The sequence below is a fragment of the Amblyomma maculatum genome, chromosome 6 (genome assembly GCF_055883805.1).
Source record: "Amblyomma maculatum isolate TAMU_Amacu chromosome 6, ASM5588380v1, whole genome shotgun sequence".
NCBI lineage: Eukaryota > Metazoa > Arthropoda > Arachnida > Ixodida > Ixodidae > Amblyomma > Amblyomma maculatum.
The window spans coordinates 58,515,971-58,534,939 of record NC_139349.1 but is presented as its reverse complement, the minus strand read 5'-3'; the positions used below and the strand labels follow the sequence as shown (position 1 = coordinate 58,534,939).

The 18,969-nt window shown below is 46.6% G+C and overlaps 1 protein-coding gene across 1 annotated transcript in view; it reads left to right on the top strand.

The window, feature by feature from the left end:
* Nucleotides 1-214: 214 nt before the first annotated feature.
* Nucleotides 215-18,969, top strand: part of LOC146185833 (beta-1,3-galactosyltransferase 1-like) — a 37,153-nt gene continuing 18,398 nt past the window's right edge. The window contains exon 1 of the mRNA XM_084606752.1: nt 215-428. Coding sequence (XP_084462878.1) covers nt 424-428 — 5 coding nt within the window. The 5' untranslated portion in view covers nt 215-423. The remainder of the gene's footprint in view (nt 429-18,969) is intronic.

Sequence of the window (18,969 nt, the reverse complement as noted above, 5' to 3'; positions counted from 1 at the left end):
GTCATTTGACTGTCGCCTGCTCGGCCCGCCTTCTTCTAGTACGCGCGCGCTCCATTACACGCTAGCGCTGCACGGAACTCTACCCGCTACGAAGTGTTACAGGCTTACAGCTGGGCGCGAGCGCTAAAATTACCCAGCCACATCACTCGGGCGCGGCACTTGTGTTGGCCGTGCTGCTTCGGATCGACGCCGTCGCCTATCTTAACAGAACTACGGCACGGCGCGACCTCTCCCCCTTCCCCCATCCTCGGCCCCCAATCTCTTCGCTTTTGGCCTTCCGGCTCACTACAAGGCACTGAGATAAGGGTTGAGCAGAAACGTATCGCTCGAGTTTCGTATGCACGCAGCGGCTATGTGCAAGTACGAGGCGCGCGAGCTGTCGCCCTGCCGGCACGAGGCACGCTGGGGTTGCAGATCTTCCTAATGAGGTGAGCCAATGCTGGCTTCTTTCTCACTTGGTGGTAACAGCTTCGGGTTTGGAAAGGAAGGTGGTGTATGTGGGGCCCGCTGTAGTGTTTAATAAGCGCGGTGAGTGACCCGCATTTCCTGCCTGAGCTCGGTGACGCGCACTTGGGTTCAAGCGCCCTCTTCCCGCCCTACAGCAGCACCGCTTGTTAAGGGAACTAACTTTTGATGCAGAAATGTTGCACTCACTGAGTGAAATGCTTGTGGCGAAGTCTCCGTTGTTTTGATGGTAGTCCTTCCTGGCTTATATGGGCCGCACCACTGCTCCCCTCTGAAATTTTAAATGCGTATACATTTTGGTATACAATATTCAGTAAATTACCCTCTGACTGACTTGTATCGTACCCAGTTACAAAAAAAAAAAAAAAAAAAGAAGAACCTTCGGAAAACCGATCAATTTAGAATTTAAAGGAGAGGAAGAAAAAAAAAATGAAACTGCAATTCTGCTTTTGCCCTCCTCCGCTTCCAGCATACAAAGCTTAATTTGAAGATGTGAGCTTTTCCAATGCATCAAGAAAAGTTCGCCATCAAGCATGCGACAAGGCACTTTGAATCGCCTTGGAAGGAGCAGTTGTACAGGACTGTGAATGAAATAGCGACGGCAGAGTTCCTTAAAATCAGGGATTGCCTCAAATATAACCAGGAAAAAAAGAAAACAAATGAGAATCGCGTACGAGTCTACAGCTTAAGGTGACTCAACATGCAGTGTCAGGAGAGAAGCAATTCCTTTCGGAAGATTTTTTTTTCTTTGTCCCCAAAATCAACAGTCAACCTCCTCAACATTGCCTACCGGGAGCAATAGAGAACCGGACATAATTCACTGCGGTAACAGTAACTGTTCTGTCATAGCACGTTCTGCATAAAGTGTAACAAATCACAACGCTCCGCAAATCTCGTATTGATTATCGAACAAGAGCAGTTCTTGTTGTTAGACACAAGAAAAAAAAAGAAAGAAAGAAAGAAGCGGAGAGAGAGATAGAGAGAGAGAGAGATAAAACATTAATGAACTTTAATGAAAGAGGGAGAGAAAACATTTATTGAAATGATTCAAGAAGACATGACAAAATAAATATATGGGTTATCTAGCATGGTTAGGAGCAATGAGAGTGGCGCTAGCTCTTCGGTTTTCACTCCGGTTTCCGGTCGATAATGAGAGTGGCGCTCGCACTTCGGTTTTCACCCCGGTTTCCGGTCGCATATACTCATTAGTATACTGTCGCAATCTATCACACTGTGTGAATGGCACGTGTATAAAGCCCCGCATTAACCGTGCCGTACAAACGTGCGTGCATGACCTTAGAGTAGCGTGCCCTACTCATCGTCCAAGGGTGGCTTCGGTTCCCATCTCAAAGTAGCGAACAGAGGTGGTAGCTCCTGCCAACTCGCCCATGTCACGTGTTATTGTGACGTCACACAATTTAGTGCGCAAGCAGAAGGGCTCACGATTTTTTGAAATGGCAATGATGGCTTTTTCCACCTGTAGTTATATACAATGTTGTTCGAGAAAACTAGAGTACCTTGTAAAAACAAGGTTTATTTTCGAAATGACGAAAATAGGGTCTGTTCGGTTATTCATAGTGGTTCACCGTACTTACACCTAAAACGACAAGAAACAGAACAATACAGATCACATAGCAGAGTTGTAAGTTCGCGTTCTGTGTTGTTGTATTTCTTGTTGTCGAACAAGTGCCCGGCTGAGACGTGCTTTTTTTAATGGCGCAGTGCACTGAGCCAAAAGAGTCGACTATTTCTACCCGGCGCGGCCGTCTCTGGTGCTGGCTAAATTTTGTTACCATATAACTAAATGAGCCACTCACTATATTAATCATTACTCTCTTACTGCTCAGTAGCGCGGTCATACTCTGTTCATAGCTTGATATAATTTCAGTAGCCCGCGTAAAGTCACCACTTTTACAGAGCCATGATGCTCTGGTGGTAAGCCGCGCAAGGAACCTTTGAGCACTGCTTGACGAATGGTAGCTCCGCAGAAATTCTTTGTATCGTGGGAACTGGAATGGTTGCGAGAGCTTGTTGTTGCACGTTTGGAAATTACAGTGTAGAATGCATTCGTTCCTTCGTATTCGAGCTAGCTTGCTGGAAACGCTGAGCGCGCTCCGACAATATATAATATGGCACGGTCTGTTACATGTTCCTTAGATGGAGCTTCCGTGCACTGCCACGTCTTTGATGGCAAGCGAAACCAAATGCAGAAGCAAAGATAGAAATACGACACCAATAGAACCCTATCCCGAGAAATAAGGGCTAAAATCACCTTGAATAACCGTAGTCTCCGCTCATCGGACCGGAACTCTCGGGACTGCGTTTTCATCTCGCTTGTTCTATAGCTACGCACAGTACAGCGGGATACAGAGGGCGCGCAAAAAGAACAGCTCTTTGTGGCAGGTAAAATGACGCCGCCGACGTGCCAATTGCACGCCCACGTCAGTCTTTGCATATGGCGCGCTTTCGTGCAGAGGTTTGCAATGTGTTCAATATGCGACGAAACGGCCAAGGGCAATCGCGATTGAATTGTCATTTAAACGATAGAAATTTGAGAAAAATAAAAGATAATATTGACCAGTGCGACGGCGAAATTCGAAGCCCGAATAGAATTCTGGTATAACGTGATCGAGGTCACACGTCCGGATTTGAGTCACGTGGACAACCGATGCATGATTCCCGGAAATCGTCATGTCATTGTGGTCAGTTCACAGTTGCGACGGCAAGCAATACGTTTCTGTCGGTGCATTAAACAATAATGGACCAAGCTCTTTCATCCGAAAGAGAAAGCACGCACACGCGCTCGCGCGTGTGCGTGCTCTTTCTTTCGGGTGGAAGAGGGAGTGCGCGCAAACACACACACACACACACACACACACACACACACACACACACACACACACACACACACACACACACACACACACACACACACACACACACACACACACACACACACACACACACACACACACACACACACACACACACACACACACACACACACGCACGCACGCACGCACGCACGCACGCACGCACGCACGCACGCACGCACGCACGCACGCACGCACGCACGCACGCACGCACGCACGCACGCACGCACGCACGCACGCACGCACGCACGCACGCACGCACGCACGCACGCACACACACACACACACACACACACACACACACACACACACACACACACACACACACACACACACACACACACACACACACACACACACACACACACACACACACACACACACACACACACACACACACACACACACACACACACACACACACACACACACACACACACACACACACACACACACACACACACACACACACACACACACACACACACACACACACACACACACACACACACACACACACACACACACACACACACCTGCATTTCGACGGATGGGTCGCGCTCACAACGACCTACAGATACGATGATGCGCGTTAGATACAGAAGAAAGGAACAAAATGGAGGGACGGGGCGCACTTAAGCTCCACTTCTTACTGGCTCCCGTGTCCCATGCAACACTCCGCATGGATACCCCTTCGCAGTCATTCACTTGGCTACTTGCTTAATCAGTGGTCTTTTATTTGTACCTCTTTTATCTCACAGATATTGATTAGCACACAGTCGTGAGCTGCCACATTAGACGACCCGACAGAGATATAAATCCTAGCTTTCACCAAGCCATAACAGCCTGCCTGCGTGGCCTAGTCTAGGGCCTAACTCGGAATGCAAGATTCGGGGAATGCCGGATTGCCATCTCACCCTTCCCTCTCAAAGACGAAGTCCGTCACTCAACTCGACGACCAGTTAGCGCACGGGCAAGTCACCTGCCACCTGCCGAAGCCATGCCCGCCATTTTGCGCTCACAACTCCAGCGCTGACAACACCGACGCCTGATTTTATGGAAAGCGATCGCGTTAATTTGCCACGTCGAGATAGGAATAAAGGTAGTGAAAAATAAGTTGGAAAGAAGGTATTACTTAACCCGTCGTGTCCATGGTACATAACATTAATCCGCTGTTACCAATAAAATCAAAACAACAAATAAATAAATAAACGCCCACAGCGACAGTCTACTCTGTCGTCCAAGTACGTGCAATTCAAATATCGACCTAAGGCACTGCTTTCCTTCAGAGCCAACGAGAGTCGAGACCGTGGTCCCAGAATCTAATAAGGACGGGACCGAGTCCTGCTAACACAAAGCAAGGACATGCTCGTTGAATGTCAAAGCGAGTGCTGTGGCTATAGGCATCAGAGATGTTCAATTGTTTCTTGTCATCTGCAGTTCTCCGTCACAGGTGGTCCATTCATCCAAATTAGAAAACAATGACCATTCGCGAATGGTCGGTGCTTACTGCGGGCAACAATAGAGTGCTGCTTCGCAGAGGACCGGCCAGACGGTAACGACAGTCGTAGTGGAGGGTGAGGATTGTTCTCACGGCGGCTCGAATTATTAAGAGCGTCCCTTTATGTCAGTATCACGACGCGGACAAGAACACGGAGCTCTCTTCCAGCTTCAGCTCTTCGCTGTGGGATGCTGACATGTCGCGCTCTCCCATGGGCCGACCGAGTGGCTGGGTCAGCGAGGCAATTACAGACACTGCCATTTTGACCTGATTGCCGCTGGAAGATGATCCCGTGACCTTTTTGAATCGGTAGTGATTAATTACTTGGAACTTTGAGACCACCTGCTCGCGCCCTCTTGACCGAGTCCTGAGAGTGACGGCTGCAATTTGATGAAGGCGATATGTAAAATACGTTCGAATGCTGTAAGATCCCAGCGCACATTAAATAGTCCCGTATTTACGAAATTGAACGGGCGCCCTCAACTACAACACCTCCTTCGTTTTGTTCCACTCCCTCCATTGTTTTCTTTTTTTCTTTTTTGTTTCACGGTGAGGTTCAAGTGTCTATCGAGGATGAGAAAGTTGTTGCGCCCTCCCATTTCTTGTATCTTTTTCGTTTTCTTCTTAATAATAATTATTTGTTCACAGGAAGGGAAAGACGTAGTATCTGTCCCACTTCTTTCTGTGAACATCTGAACCGCGCCGTAAGCAAAGCGAGGAAGGGGGAGTGAAAGTGGAGATGAAGTGGAGCCGTAGTGAAAAGCTACGAAGCAATTTCGACCACCTCATGATCTTTAACGTGCGCTGATATCGCACAACACACGGACGTCTCTTCGTTTATCGAATCCGGCTACTCCGGCACAGTAGTCGGACGGTTTAACCACTGCACCACCACGGCGGGGCTTCTTACTCCGAGCGTTCTGCTATAGCGTATTGATTTTACTTATCTTTTATTTATTCTTAGATGCCGCTTGCCCGCAAAGTGCCCCGCATGAAATCCAGATGGCATTGACAGTTTGTCTTGGAGATTCATGACGCAAAAGAATACTTGAATCATCTGATGAGCAGCTGTTGCTCTAGAAACAACCACGCGGCCTACCGCCAGTCTGCTTCTGTCAGCGATATTTGAAGTGGGCGCTAAAGTGCTTGCAGTGCACCCGAGATACCACCGGAAGCTATCTTGGCCTCAGGTAATCTTTATCATTTGAATAGAACTGATGGATCAGCTCTGATAGTGTATGGACAAAATCACGTGTTTACATGTGCTCGTCACTCGACAGTCGCGGTACAAAGAAGTGATTGCTTTAATCAGACTTGAGGTTGTATAGTACCATCGACTCCTAAGCTATTCGAAACCAGTCTAGGAGATGTTGATAGTTCACGGCTTGCTGCATCCGATCTCGAGAGGGATTTTCCTAAATGTATTTCAGGAAAGTGCTTGTTTGTCTACCTTCATTGCCGTTTATTGTTGTTGTTGTTCTCCTCATTGCGGTTTACCTTTCGAAAGGAAATGGATGCTGAGGAAGAAGAAAACGGTTCCTATATCCGTCGCTTGAGGCTTCCAGTTCGATGTTCCTTTTTCAGCCTGGGGCATTTTGCAATAGGTTTGGGAAGTCCTTACGGGGCTCGCGAACTCTGCATATGTTCATATTGTCATTAGTAGTGTCTTTCTAAATAATTCAAAATATTCCGCATGCACTATACTTTAGCACAAGATTGTCTGACGTAATTTCGGCCTTGCGTTGTCATGTTTTTTCATTGTGTCTCGATTGCTTGTCACAAATTCGCCTTCTCAACTAAGCTACATCGTTAGCTTTATTTGCGTAAATTACACAACTCTTTTTTCTTCTGTCCTAATTCTGACCTTATTCTTCATATTTGTGTTCTTCTCTAACCGCACTTATATAATCGGGGCCACTGTACGTGATGAAGTGTTTGGTAACCCAACACGTGCGTTCAGTACGGCTATAGTTTAGGTACTTGACACTAAGGATTCCTTTCAAATGAGGAATTAGATGAAGGCATCTCTTTATGTCTCAGTCGTCACTCTCCTGCCAACCGAAGCACAAATTGTGGCGGCTGCTCCGCAGCTATGTGCCGATACAAGAATTTGCTGCATCAGCGCCTTGTATCGACTACAACCGTCTTGGCTCCACTAAAGCAGTAAAGTACGGCGATCCTGAAATCATGAGGTTTCTTTCACGCGAGATGGTCACACAACTCAATTAAACTTATATTTCCATAGTTCGCGGTGTGGAGTTCTGCCTTTGTTCCCGTTTAGTACTGAAGCCGAAACGACAGATAGAGAGCAAGAAGGGACATACAGAAACACCTTCTGTGTGTCCCTTATTGTTATCGTTTTCGTCTTGTAGCGCTGTTACATAACAAGGATGTTAAGTACGCGCGTACATGACGTGACGTGAAAGCGCTTAGTAAAAAAAAAAATAAAGAACTAGAAACAGTTTGCTGCAATGTTCGCGCCGCCTCGTCTCACAATTCGCGACCGGTCGAGAACTTAAGAACCCAAAAATCGCTATACAGTAACTAGTCTTAAGTTCTTGTATCCTCTGTGTGCAAATGCAGCCTTGACAATGAGGCCTTAAAGATTCGTTACCGTACGCCTGTATTTGAGAAGGACTTTATGGCCGGACTCAAGAGACGGCGGCGCGGCTCGGATCCGGCCGCGATCAGTTTTAGATAGGGGGGCTTCAAAATTTAACATTGGCCAGATTTTGCGTCAGAAGTTTATAGTTGACCGCAGATTGCTGCTAGAATAAGTTACACAAGTGCTTTTGCCTAGCTGGATGTACCAAGCACACGTGACCGCTCTATGCACAGAGTAGCAAAAAGAAAAAAAGAGACGAGCCTGCCAGGATTCGAACCTGGAATCTTCTGATCCGTAGTCAGACTCGTTATCCGTTGCGCCACAGGCCTTTTTTTTTTTTTCTTTATTGCCTGTTTTGAGTTCACATCAATTCAAAAAAGATCCACGATAATGGTAAAACGCGCAACAACCAGACTTCGGCTGTCACGAAAGGTTTAAAATTTTTTGAGGACAGCCAGTTCATCAAGCACACTGATCCAGTCAGGTGGATCAGAAAGCACCCGATACGTTTCTCTAAGGAGCAGCACACTCTCGATAAAGTTCTCGCGTACAGAACGCGTGTTGACATCTGCATGTTGCACCTGCATCCTTGTTTTCCACAGGCTGTGGAGGCTCAGGACCATGACTAAATCCAAAGGAATACCCTCACTCTCGACTGGAAGGAACCGTATGCCATACGGATCTAACGGAAGGTCTTTCTTTAGTGTTCTCTGGAGAACATCCCAGTGAAAGACTGGGTCCCAGCAATCCAGAAAGACGTGCTCGATTGTCTCTGGTTTTTTGCAAAGGAGACAGTCTGTTGTCCAGGGAACGAATAAGCCTCTTTCATGTAACCAGGTTTTAACAGGTAATGTGTTGGAATGTAGCTTAAAGAAGAACGTTTTAACTGAAGGCCTAACTGGCATCTTTTTCACACGCTTTAAGACATCCTGTCCGGGGCCTCCACGGTGTGGTGCACGGTAAATCGGCAACGGTATCATCACATCCAGAAGATCTTTGTACAGCTTCTTCTTACACACTTTGCTCAAGTATTCCATTGAAAAACGCGCATGCAACATTCTGAAAGACAAGACAACTTCGCGCATGTACCCTTTTAAAGCGCCACTCATATTCTCACCAGAACAGACAACGTATTCTGGAAGCATTTTACACAGTCGTACTTGCATGACCGTCCTCAAGAATTTGTCGTTTTGATCACGAAGGAAAAAAAAACGCGAGACAACCTGTCGCAAAAAGAGATGCACAAGGCCCAAGCCCCCCGCCTTAACAGGCAGAAAGAGGTTGGTTCTGCTGCACTTTTCCCATGTTGATGACCGTTGCGCCACAGGCCCGCTTTAGAGACGCACTTCTTCACCATAATACAAGGCTATACCTACAGCGGAAAGCGAGATAAGCTAAATTATTAAGGCGAAAGCCTGAATGGGCTATAGTGTGTCCGCAAGAATTTAGGCCAAAATGTGTTGGTGGTAGCGGTTGTGATAACATTATTAAAAATGGAAACAAAAATAGTGATAAAATGATGAGTGATAATTAATTAGTGATAATGAACTTATTGATAATAAAATAAGTGATAAGGAATTTAGCGAAAGTGGAATCAGTGATAAATAAATGAGGGATAAAGAAGTCAGTAATCAAACAATTAGTGATAAGGAAATTAGTAATAAGGAAAATAATGATAAGAAAATTATTGATGAGGAAAATAATAATAAGAAAACTTGTGACAACGAAATCGGCAATAAGTAAACTAATTATTAGAAAATTATTTTGTAAGCAAATTAGTGATAAGGAAACTGATAAGGAAAGAATCATAGCGCGGCCAAGTGTTTTCCCATAGAAAAAGATACTGCCTCTGTAATGATGAGATGTAAGCATGAAATGGTTGTGGGCATAGAACATTGCATGTAATGTCAAAATCTTGAAATGAGTCTAGAGCACGACACACCCACACCATATAGCTGTCTTTTCTTCTAACAGAGCAGCGCGGTCACTGTCTCTCACAAGATTCTTGTCGCGTTTAAGTGATCGTCACCTGCAATTGCGCGACCTTAGGTAGGAGCTTCGTGAACGGCCGCATAATCGTGGCACTGTCGGGAGGGGCGAGCAGTACATCTTCGGCTGTGGCGTGTAAGTCGCAAAGCGATCGCTTTCTGCTAGACGCTTTCCATCAAGCTGTATGGCTTGGCTTAACTAGCTCAGACTGTTGCGGCATCGGAACGCTGTGCCGAGTGCGCCAGTAAGATGATTTACGGGCGGGCCTCAAACATCCTACTGCTCCCCTGTAACATAATCATCATCATCATCATCATCATCATCATCATCAGCCTGACTATACCCACTGCAGGGCGAAGGCCTTCCCATATTTCTCCACTTAACCCGGTCTGTAACATAGTACAATGCCCTTTCTTTAACCTACCCATGTTCTTTCTTCCTGTTGCTCACCTCATTGATTTCCTCTCTTTCTTCCTTACTATTCCATTACCTCCGGCGCTCCAGTTCAGGTACTTCGGATGATTAGATAACAGATACCGGGGCTGGCAAACATGGTTTTCTTCAATTTTTGTTTATTTGAATAAAACCACTTACATACATTAAGATTAAAGGCGCAAGTGGCCGACCTTGGGCGTTGCACTGCGAAGAGCGTAGAGCTAACGATCTAAAACTTGCTCAGGAAACGCTAAATAAGTGGTAGAATTATAGCGCTCACACTGAAGGACCTTCGTCGGCGAACAGTGCTTTCACCATTGTGGGGCTTACTTTGTAATTCCTTCTAGTATAACTTCAGGACAAACACCTAAATTATAAATAGCAAACTGTTCTCTTAGGAAAAGAAAGGCGCAATATCTGCCACATTTCTCAGTGGACACCTAACAGCACCGTAAAGGAAGGAAGTTTAGAGTAAAAGGAGCCGTAGCACTCCATTATGGCGTCTCTTTCTCCTTTCACTCCCAGCTTTTGGGGCGGCTCGGATGTCCCCCGAGGACCTTAATATGTAATGCAGATTACATTTTAAAGTTTAGCACGCGACTGGTATTTAGGAAAGCTTTTGCTTCGCGTGCCCACAATGCCTCGCCCGACATTCCATAGAGAACGGTGCAAGTTTTTGTGTGTGTGCGTGTGTGTGTGCGTGTGTGTGTGCGTGTGCGCGTGTGTGGGTTAGCTTTTCGATGGAGGCGAAAAGCAAACACCCGTGTGCTGTGCGATGTCAGTGCACGTTAAAGAACCCCCGATGGTCGAAATTTCTGGAGTCCTCCGCATGGCGTCTCTCATAGCCTGAGTCGCTTTGGGACGTTAAGCCCTACAAACCAAACCATATGTAATTTTGGAATCTCTTTCGGTTTCCTTTCATGGTTCAGCTGCTTCAGCATACCTTCATTAGGGCACAGTATGGTGCTCCATTATGTTTTTATTCGAACTGGATAGAGACAGAGAGAGAGAGAGAGTGAGTGAGTGAGAAAATGGGGGAGCATTAATATGAGTGCAGTGCCCGTATTCCATACACAGCCTCAAACAATGAAGGGGAATCCCATGTGGGAAGGATGATTCTCAGACACGTAAAGAAAAAGAAAGTAAATCTGGTTTGGTTTGTGGGGTTTAACGACCCAAGGCGACTCTGGTAATGAGAGACGCCGTAGTGGAGGACTCCGGAAATTTCGACCACCTGTGGTTCTTTAACGTGCACTCACATCGCACAGCCCACGGGCGCCTTTCTTTCGCCTCCATCGAAAAGCGGCCGCCGAGGCCGGGATTCGATCCCGCCTCCTTGGGCACAGTAGTCGAGCGGCGCCATAACCACTGCACCACCCCGGCGGGGCAGAGAAAGTAAATTTCGATGCGTCGTTGCGAGTACTTGAGTGAAAGAGTAGATGCCTAAATGTGGCACGCGGAAGAGACGCAACAGAGACAACAGCAACAACAGCAACAAAAGTAATCAGGTAAGTGAAAGGAGAAGAAAATATTCCGGAAAGAGAGAAATTCCTCCAGTTTCCGAAATAGGAAACGCGGCTGGAGCGAGGTAGGCCCGCGCTGTCGGGTTTCGCTCTCCTGGCGCGAAGAGAGGCGGGCCCCCCCAGACACCCACCGGCACCACCTCGGCGAAGACAAACTATGCATGCAAGAACAAAAGAAAATAAAATGTAGAGAGAAACACGACCACCCAGACAAAGCAAACAGCAGCAGCTGAAACGCATCCCGGCTGCGGCGGCAACGGCTGCACCAAAACTGGTCTGCGCTGCTTCTGTGGCCGATGTCAATAAATAATAAAAAAAAAAGTTAGTTGGGGGTTCGTGGTATGCTGTGTGTTTAAAGTGGCTGGACATTAAGAGCGAGAGAAAGAAAGGGAGACTGCGTGAGAGAAGGGTGTTGGATGGATGGACGAGGCTGCAGATGGAAGAAACAGCAGCAGCTTCAGCAGGGCAGGAGTTCTTGCCTTTGGCCTCTGCCGCCTCCGTCTCTTTGCCGACGGCGTCGCATATATATCTCACTTCCCCTCACTATCCCTTCTCGTCGGGCGTCTACTACGGCAGTCGTCCTTTTCGTCCGACCCGCCGTCTCCTCTACTCCACGAGCCCCTCTTTCTCTCTCACTTTTGTTCCGAGACAAGACGGAGAGAGTGAGAAAGGGAGGTTGGCCAGCACGCACGGTGAGCGCGCGCGCCCTCGCCGAGAATGAGCCGTCACCGTTGAAGTCGCCGCAGCCGTCGTTCCTGAGGGCCTGCGGGCTGCGAAGAGCCCCAACCGCGGTCGGCGGCTCCTCTTAAAATCCCCACCCCTTTTGAGGCGCGCGGTCTCTATCGGCGTCGTCACGTTCTCGGGATTCTCCCAGACACGGTGGAAGAAAGAGCTCCCAGATGTCGGCCGTGTCGAGTTCGGAAAACTCGGTTACCTGTTGCCGTAGTCGTCGTTGCTCGTGCTGTTCTTCCTCTGAGGCTGAACTCGCGTCCGTCATCGACAGTGGCAACCACGGTGAAGGAGGAGAAGGAAAAATTTGCGTCGTGCTTCCGATGCGACTCACGTCACTTCCGCCGAACGGGAACTCATCATTCGTTCCTGTCAGCTGATGCGCCAGGACAGATGCGGTGACGAACGGCTAGGTAAGCGTGTCGGGAGGCCACGTGTTATGTTTTTTTTTCTTCCCTGCTCTTCATTCTCCTACTAGTTATTGCTTGGACAACCTTTTTTTTACTGTTTATTACCATGCCACTGTGTTCTGTCTTGTTGTCGCGCTGTTTGTTTTGCATAAATTGTGGATTATCACCAACTAGTTCTTTTCGTACGGTATAGGGTGATGGAAACTCTATGCTCAACGCTTGTATGGGTTTCATAGTAGGTGGCTTAGTATCGATTTGTCCAATCTTTCCTGACTATTAACTAGAAGATAAAAGGTTCTTCACCACCAGGAGCTGTTTCGAAAAAAGCACCGTTTCCTTTGAATGAAAGAAAAATTAAATGCGCACAATGCGTTTGAGATTAAAAGCAGTCTGGTGACAACAGACTATTTCTTCATCCGCCTTGCTTTCTGCTTTTACGTCACTGCCTAGCAAAGTGTTTGTCCATGGCATCTATTTTTGTGCTCTGATCAGTCAGTCAGGTTGAAGGTGTCGAGTTGTCACCTCCTTCCTTTCTCTCCCTCTGTCTGCATGCCCCCTTCCCTCAACCATTTTCCTCTTACTCTTTACTTAAGTGCTCTCTCTGCAGTCAAAACGTAACATCGAAAGAAAGTGATCAATCAACTCGGCACTTCGTGATGCGGTGTAGTCAGCGAAGCTGCGTAAACCTCCTCGAGCGTTCATTGCAAACTGCCGGCAGACGTGTCGTGCTCCTTTCCCTGGGGTCCGCGACAGTGCGCTGATCGCCATTTCGCAGACACATCTCAAGTGACCGGGCACGATCGCGCGAGTCTGCTGCGCGGGGCATCGCGTTGCCCGATGCGGGCCAACGACCGGGAGGCTGACATCATCGATGTGCGTGGGACGAGTGGAGTGCCTCCGCCGGGCCCCCAGCTACGCAGCTGCCGGTTTTGTTCCCACGGCTCCTGTGCAGCACACACACGTAGAACGGCTTATGCTTGCTGTGCTGGTTTGCGTCAATTTGCCATGTCTGTGATCCTACAGGGAAGCAGTGTGACGCTGAAGAATGCAAAATGCTTTACGAGAGAAGGAGGGCGCAGCAACTATCATCAACGGCCGGGCTTTCGATGGACACCTGAACCCAGTCTCGAGGACAGGGATGAAGGAGGGAATGGAAGAACAGAAAAGCAGAAACACTAATGGAAGGCTACGGATCTAATTTTGACCTCCTGGGATTTGTTAACGGGCACTGAAGTGACACGGCCCATGGCAGTCTTATGCATTTCTCTTTCAGCCAGATGCGGCCGCCGTAGCAGGGTTTTGATATCGCAGGCGCATTCGAAATGCCCGAATCGCAGCTGATGTGATAAGCTCCTAAGCCCCCCCCCCCCCCCCCCCCCCCCCCCCTTCTACGCGGAGTACTTGGGCGGGCGGCTGCTTTGCCGCAAAGGCTTCTTTGAGTCCCCTACCTTGTCCCTCCATTTGCCTGTATAATCGGAGTGTCGGATAGATAATGCTGTACTATCAAGAGCACCGTGGCCGGAAGCTACAGCCGCGATACATGCACTTTGTCCATAACCCACCTTACCACAAAACCATACCACGAACTCACACTCGAATGTATGTTTTGCGAAGGCATCCTGGCCGGCTACCACATGGTTGCAACTTTTTAAAGCCCTATACATATATCCTCAAAAAAGGAACACGAGAAGAGCTCCGGATAAGGGAACAAATCGTCCATTTCGATTTCATTCTTAGCCGCCCCACCTGCGACAGGTTAAGCCGGCGACCGGTCAGTAGTAAGAGGCCCCATTAATATGCTTGTATGACTTAAATCTCTAGTCTAAAATTCTATTCTAATCACACATGGTGCCCACGCAATAAAAAGAAACTATCGTCTTTCCACTCTTCATTGTAATTGAGGTTTTTATTGATGAGTGCCATGCATACGTCAACAAAAGGCAGCCCTTCAATCCTTGCGTATCGAAGGCAGAAAAAAAAACAAAAAACAGTGAAGCAGAAATTATCCATTGTCTTTGGAGCTTAGGAAGAAAAGTGAGAAAGTTCCTGCCAGGGACTCCAATCAGTCAAACCTCAATTTCCCCGTCAGCTAACCGTCTTGAGGAGTGTTTATACCACGCATCATTTATTCGTTCCTTTCGCTTTTTTGTTGCATTTAACCTAGCATTTATCTGTAGAAATAGGGCGTGCCATCTCTCAGGTGGCGGTTTTTGTCGTTCCGTAACTGCGGCGTACCTTCTTGCATCATTGTAGCTCGTGTAATGATTTATAGACTCGCCGAAGTCAAAGTTTGGGAATGGATTTCAGCGAGAGCAATACATTTTGTATTTCGGAAGAAAATTATTGAACACGAGCGGTTGCTTCCAAAGGGAATGCAAACCTCCTCCATAGGGGTGGAGGGGGGGGGGGGGGCATTCACTGATACGACTGTCTCCAAATTATGTCACTGTTCTGGCTGAAAACAAATCAGCTGTCTGCATTTTAATCAATTATGGGGCGGACTCCTACAGCTTGATAGTTGTCGTCAGCCACAAGTGACTTTCAGGAAACCTGTTCGCTGACACTGGTGAATATGTCGTTATGAAATAAGCTAATCGCAAAATAAGGAACGTTTAGTTTCTTTTGGTGGTCGTTTAGTAATATGCCACAAACTACTGCTAAATGTGTCTAAATAGGCGCTCTGGGTAATGCTGAACTGAATACCCGAACGAAGGAAGAAACTAATTAAAGGACACTCCAGTACGACGCCTATAGCTCAGCTGATAGGGCGCTGTGATACAGTATTTCGTCTTCCTTCAACTGTAATAGGCGTCGTCAAGCAATTCCAATATGTGAATAGTGTTCCGTCTACTGCAATTCGCGTCAGACATACTGAAGCATCTGCGCATCATAAGCAAAAATATGAGACATTTCTTTGCGAGAGTGTTTTTTATTTCTTCCGGGGGTTCATAAAGATCGTTGGAGATCGTGTTTGCGAGAATATTCAGCCATTAATAAGGGATATTACCCCAACGTGCACAAATTTACGACCACTGTTGCTTAGACAATGCAGCGCCATTGTGCAAAGCACCTTTGTCGACTGAGTTTATTATCGCTGATTCAAGTGAGGTGGCATGCGATATCGTGATGAGCTGGCACTAGCGTCGCGGTAGTGTCAGCATCTTGACCTAACGAGGGTGTTTCGATATCAAATCTCTTTCGCGAGAAGGATAAAATGTAGGTAGGCTTTATCTGTCCACTCTCGAGATAGCGTCCCAGCAGCCTTTCCATTGAGTTCGCTGACTGGTTATTCACATTAGGCAAGTGAGTGCTTGCTTTCGATATATCTCTATGACATGAGACATATAAGACGCACTCTAACTAAGCAATTTTATGGATACAATGGCGACGCAATGACAGATTCTGCCATGGGGAGCAGTCACCCACTCTTTCACGACGGATAAAAAACTTGGCATTTTATGATGGATTTTTCTGAGCGAGAGGCTTTCCTGCTTGTTGCATAGGTTTCGTTGACCTTTGAACCTTACCGTATCAATCATCGTCGATATCCAGAGTTCATTTGGTTGTTGAATGACAGCATACTAGAGTTTACACCAGAGAGTATATAGAATTGCTTGCATATCAATGTAGCTTCCCTTTCAGGCACTTATTTCGTCCATTGTACTCTTAGAACAGGTCGCCCGTGTGTCTGTGCAAATAACCGCTTCTCTACTGTTGGCCCTTCATCACTGGGAAAATTTAATTAGCGTTTCTTGGTGGTGCCGTGCATAAAAGCGTTCGGTGATGAAAATGAATTGCGGAAAGTGCCTCGTCGCGGGTGGAAGCCCGATCGAAACAATAGGATGCTGGATATCGCCGACAATCTTTCTCCGGTGAAACAGCGCCCAAGCTACCAATAAGAGCGGGCGGCCCACTCCACTTCCCAAATCGCGAGTCGAATCGGAGTTGTTGTATTCAGAAAGAAAGTGTTGCTTGGCTCCGGGAGATTGATGTTCGTGCGCTGGGAATAGGGGCTCAACTCTGAACTGGAGAGCCGTATATCTGTTGGACGCACAAAACAATAAGGAAACAAGGAATGGATCGGGCTGCTGGCGATGCGACGAACGAACGCTTCGGCCCGGTCGCTTTCTCCCAGTTCCCGTAGCAATGTGCTTTATTTGTTCACGTTACGTCGATTCTCCTACTCCGCTCTCTGCAAGACGCCACGAAGCAATTACTCCGGAATGCGGGTCCGCAAACCCTCCCCCACTTTCCGTCTACTTTGTTCTTCAGTCCGTTTTCTTTTCCTGCAGCAAAACTCAGGCCGAAAACGATTAGGCCTGAGTTCTTTCGCCTCTTCGGCGTTCTACGTGACGACTCGCGAACCGTTTTCTCTTGGAATGTGGCTTTTGTACGCAGCAGTCACTTACAGATGGCGCCACGCGTGTAAGAAACAATATACACATGCATACACCTCAAATGGGTCATTTCGAGAAAAAGAAAATTGCGGTGAGGATATCGGGATGGTGTTGGCGCGATGATGTTTTCGCAAGGCTTGAAGGTTGTAACGTTGTGCACTTTCGACGCCATGAAAGGAGGTTAGCGCGGTAAACGCGAAAAGTAATTATAGGGACATATTTCTCCCATGACGCTGCTCCTAAGCGATGGTTGACAGCAGCTTGCACAAAGATCAAATGAGGATTATATATGAAGTTGTGAGGAATTCGCAGAGATAAATTCTACTGAAAGAACCATGCCGTGTGAGGAGTCATGACACACCACGGCGGAAACAAAGAAGAAAATGGCGGAGCGCGCCAGAACACAAACACACAAAAAAGTATTTACCGTCGTGCATTCTAGACCAGTGATCTCTGCAGCGATGAGTACGATGTCTATGTTTCGTTTGCATATCAGCGCCATTCGTTGTATAACAGCGAGACTTTTACGAGTCCTTCACGCATGATCACCGCAACCTTCGGCGTCTATATTCGCATGCCAACTTTTCTCGGAAGCAGCGAACCGGGGCCGAATTTCTCGGAATTAACGGGAGTTTCACGGTACTGTCTGAATTAGCCAGTTTTCTTAATCAATGGGGGTCGAATTAACACAAACCGCGCACTTTCGCCTTCATAATGCCATCCCTATCCGCGCGCAGAAAATTCACCCGTTTATCGTATTTTCATACACCTTACATAGTAGCACTCCGTTCACCCGATCGCATATTTTCCACCCCCTCATAAGTCATATCACGTTGACCATGCCCGTAAAGTTAACCCCGTTTTTGCCCGGACGAAAACGTACTGACATTCACCATTAATCTTATCAATAAAAGAATGAAATGGGCTACCACCCGGAATTGCCACGATAACAGATTCATCTTTACTTCAGTCAGCATTACAAACTTACCTTGAATCATCACACTTTCGGTAAATATATTGGATAAATCTGCCGACTCATTTCCTACCGCTGTATTCTTTCTTTTGCATGAATTTAACCGCGATCGGATTGTACTCAATTTCAAGGATATAGTGCTATGGTATCACTGGGTGTGTTGTTAATGAGTTGCTACTTCACCATCCGCATTGCTTTGTTTGTTTGTTTGATTGGCTGTTTGTTGAACAAATATTTGTATACTGGCTTTTGTCCCCCACTATGTAATGCCCCAGCGGTCCTTTGGGGTATCTAAATAAATAAATAAATAAATAAATAAATAAATAAATAAATAAATAAATAAATAAATAAATAAATAAATAAATAAATAAATAAATAAATAAATAAATAAATAAATAAATAAATAAATAAATAAATAAATAAATAAATAAATAAATAAATAAATAAATAAATAAATAAATAAATAAATAAATAAATAAATAAATAAATAAATAAATCTGCGGAATAACAGATCAAGACAGCTAGGTTAAGAATCTTTGCCGCCGGGCACGTCGCCGTGAAACTGAACGTGGCATCGTTTGACAATAGAACGCTATAGATTGAGACTAGTTTAGCAGTGTTCTTCGAGGAACTATCGGACATGAAATCGGATTCCATAGTCTTTGTGAGGTTAGGAGGGCAGGTGCAGTATGTACAGTGCAAATGAGTGAACTCGCACTACACTACACTGCAGCAGGTTTGCGAAAAATATTGAATCATCTTGGGATATTTCTGGTCAATAAAGATGCACCATGATAACATGAATCAATTAAATAGCCCTAAGGGGAGGGTTACTTGGGATAACGCAGTATATATACCGTATTTATCGGCCACTTCAACGCCACGGAAGCCAAGGAGCATGCTGTAGTCCAGGCAGTGGGTGATTATGGAATATGTTCTGTGATTAGCAGGACAGAGTAAAGTTGGCAGAAAGAAGTCATATACGAATCTTGAATGCCTTCCTCCGCAACTGAGTGGAATCGACTTCATATTGTGCGCTTATCGCTCAGGGATCTTGTAAAGTGTGGAG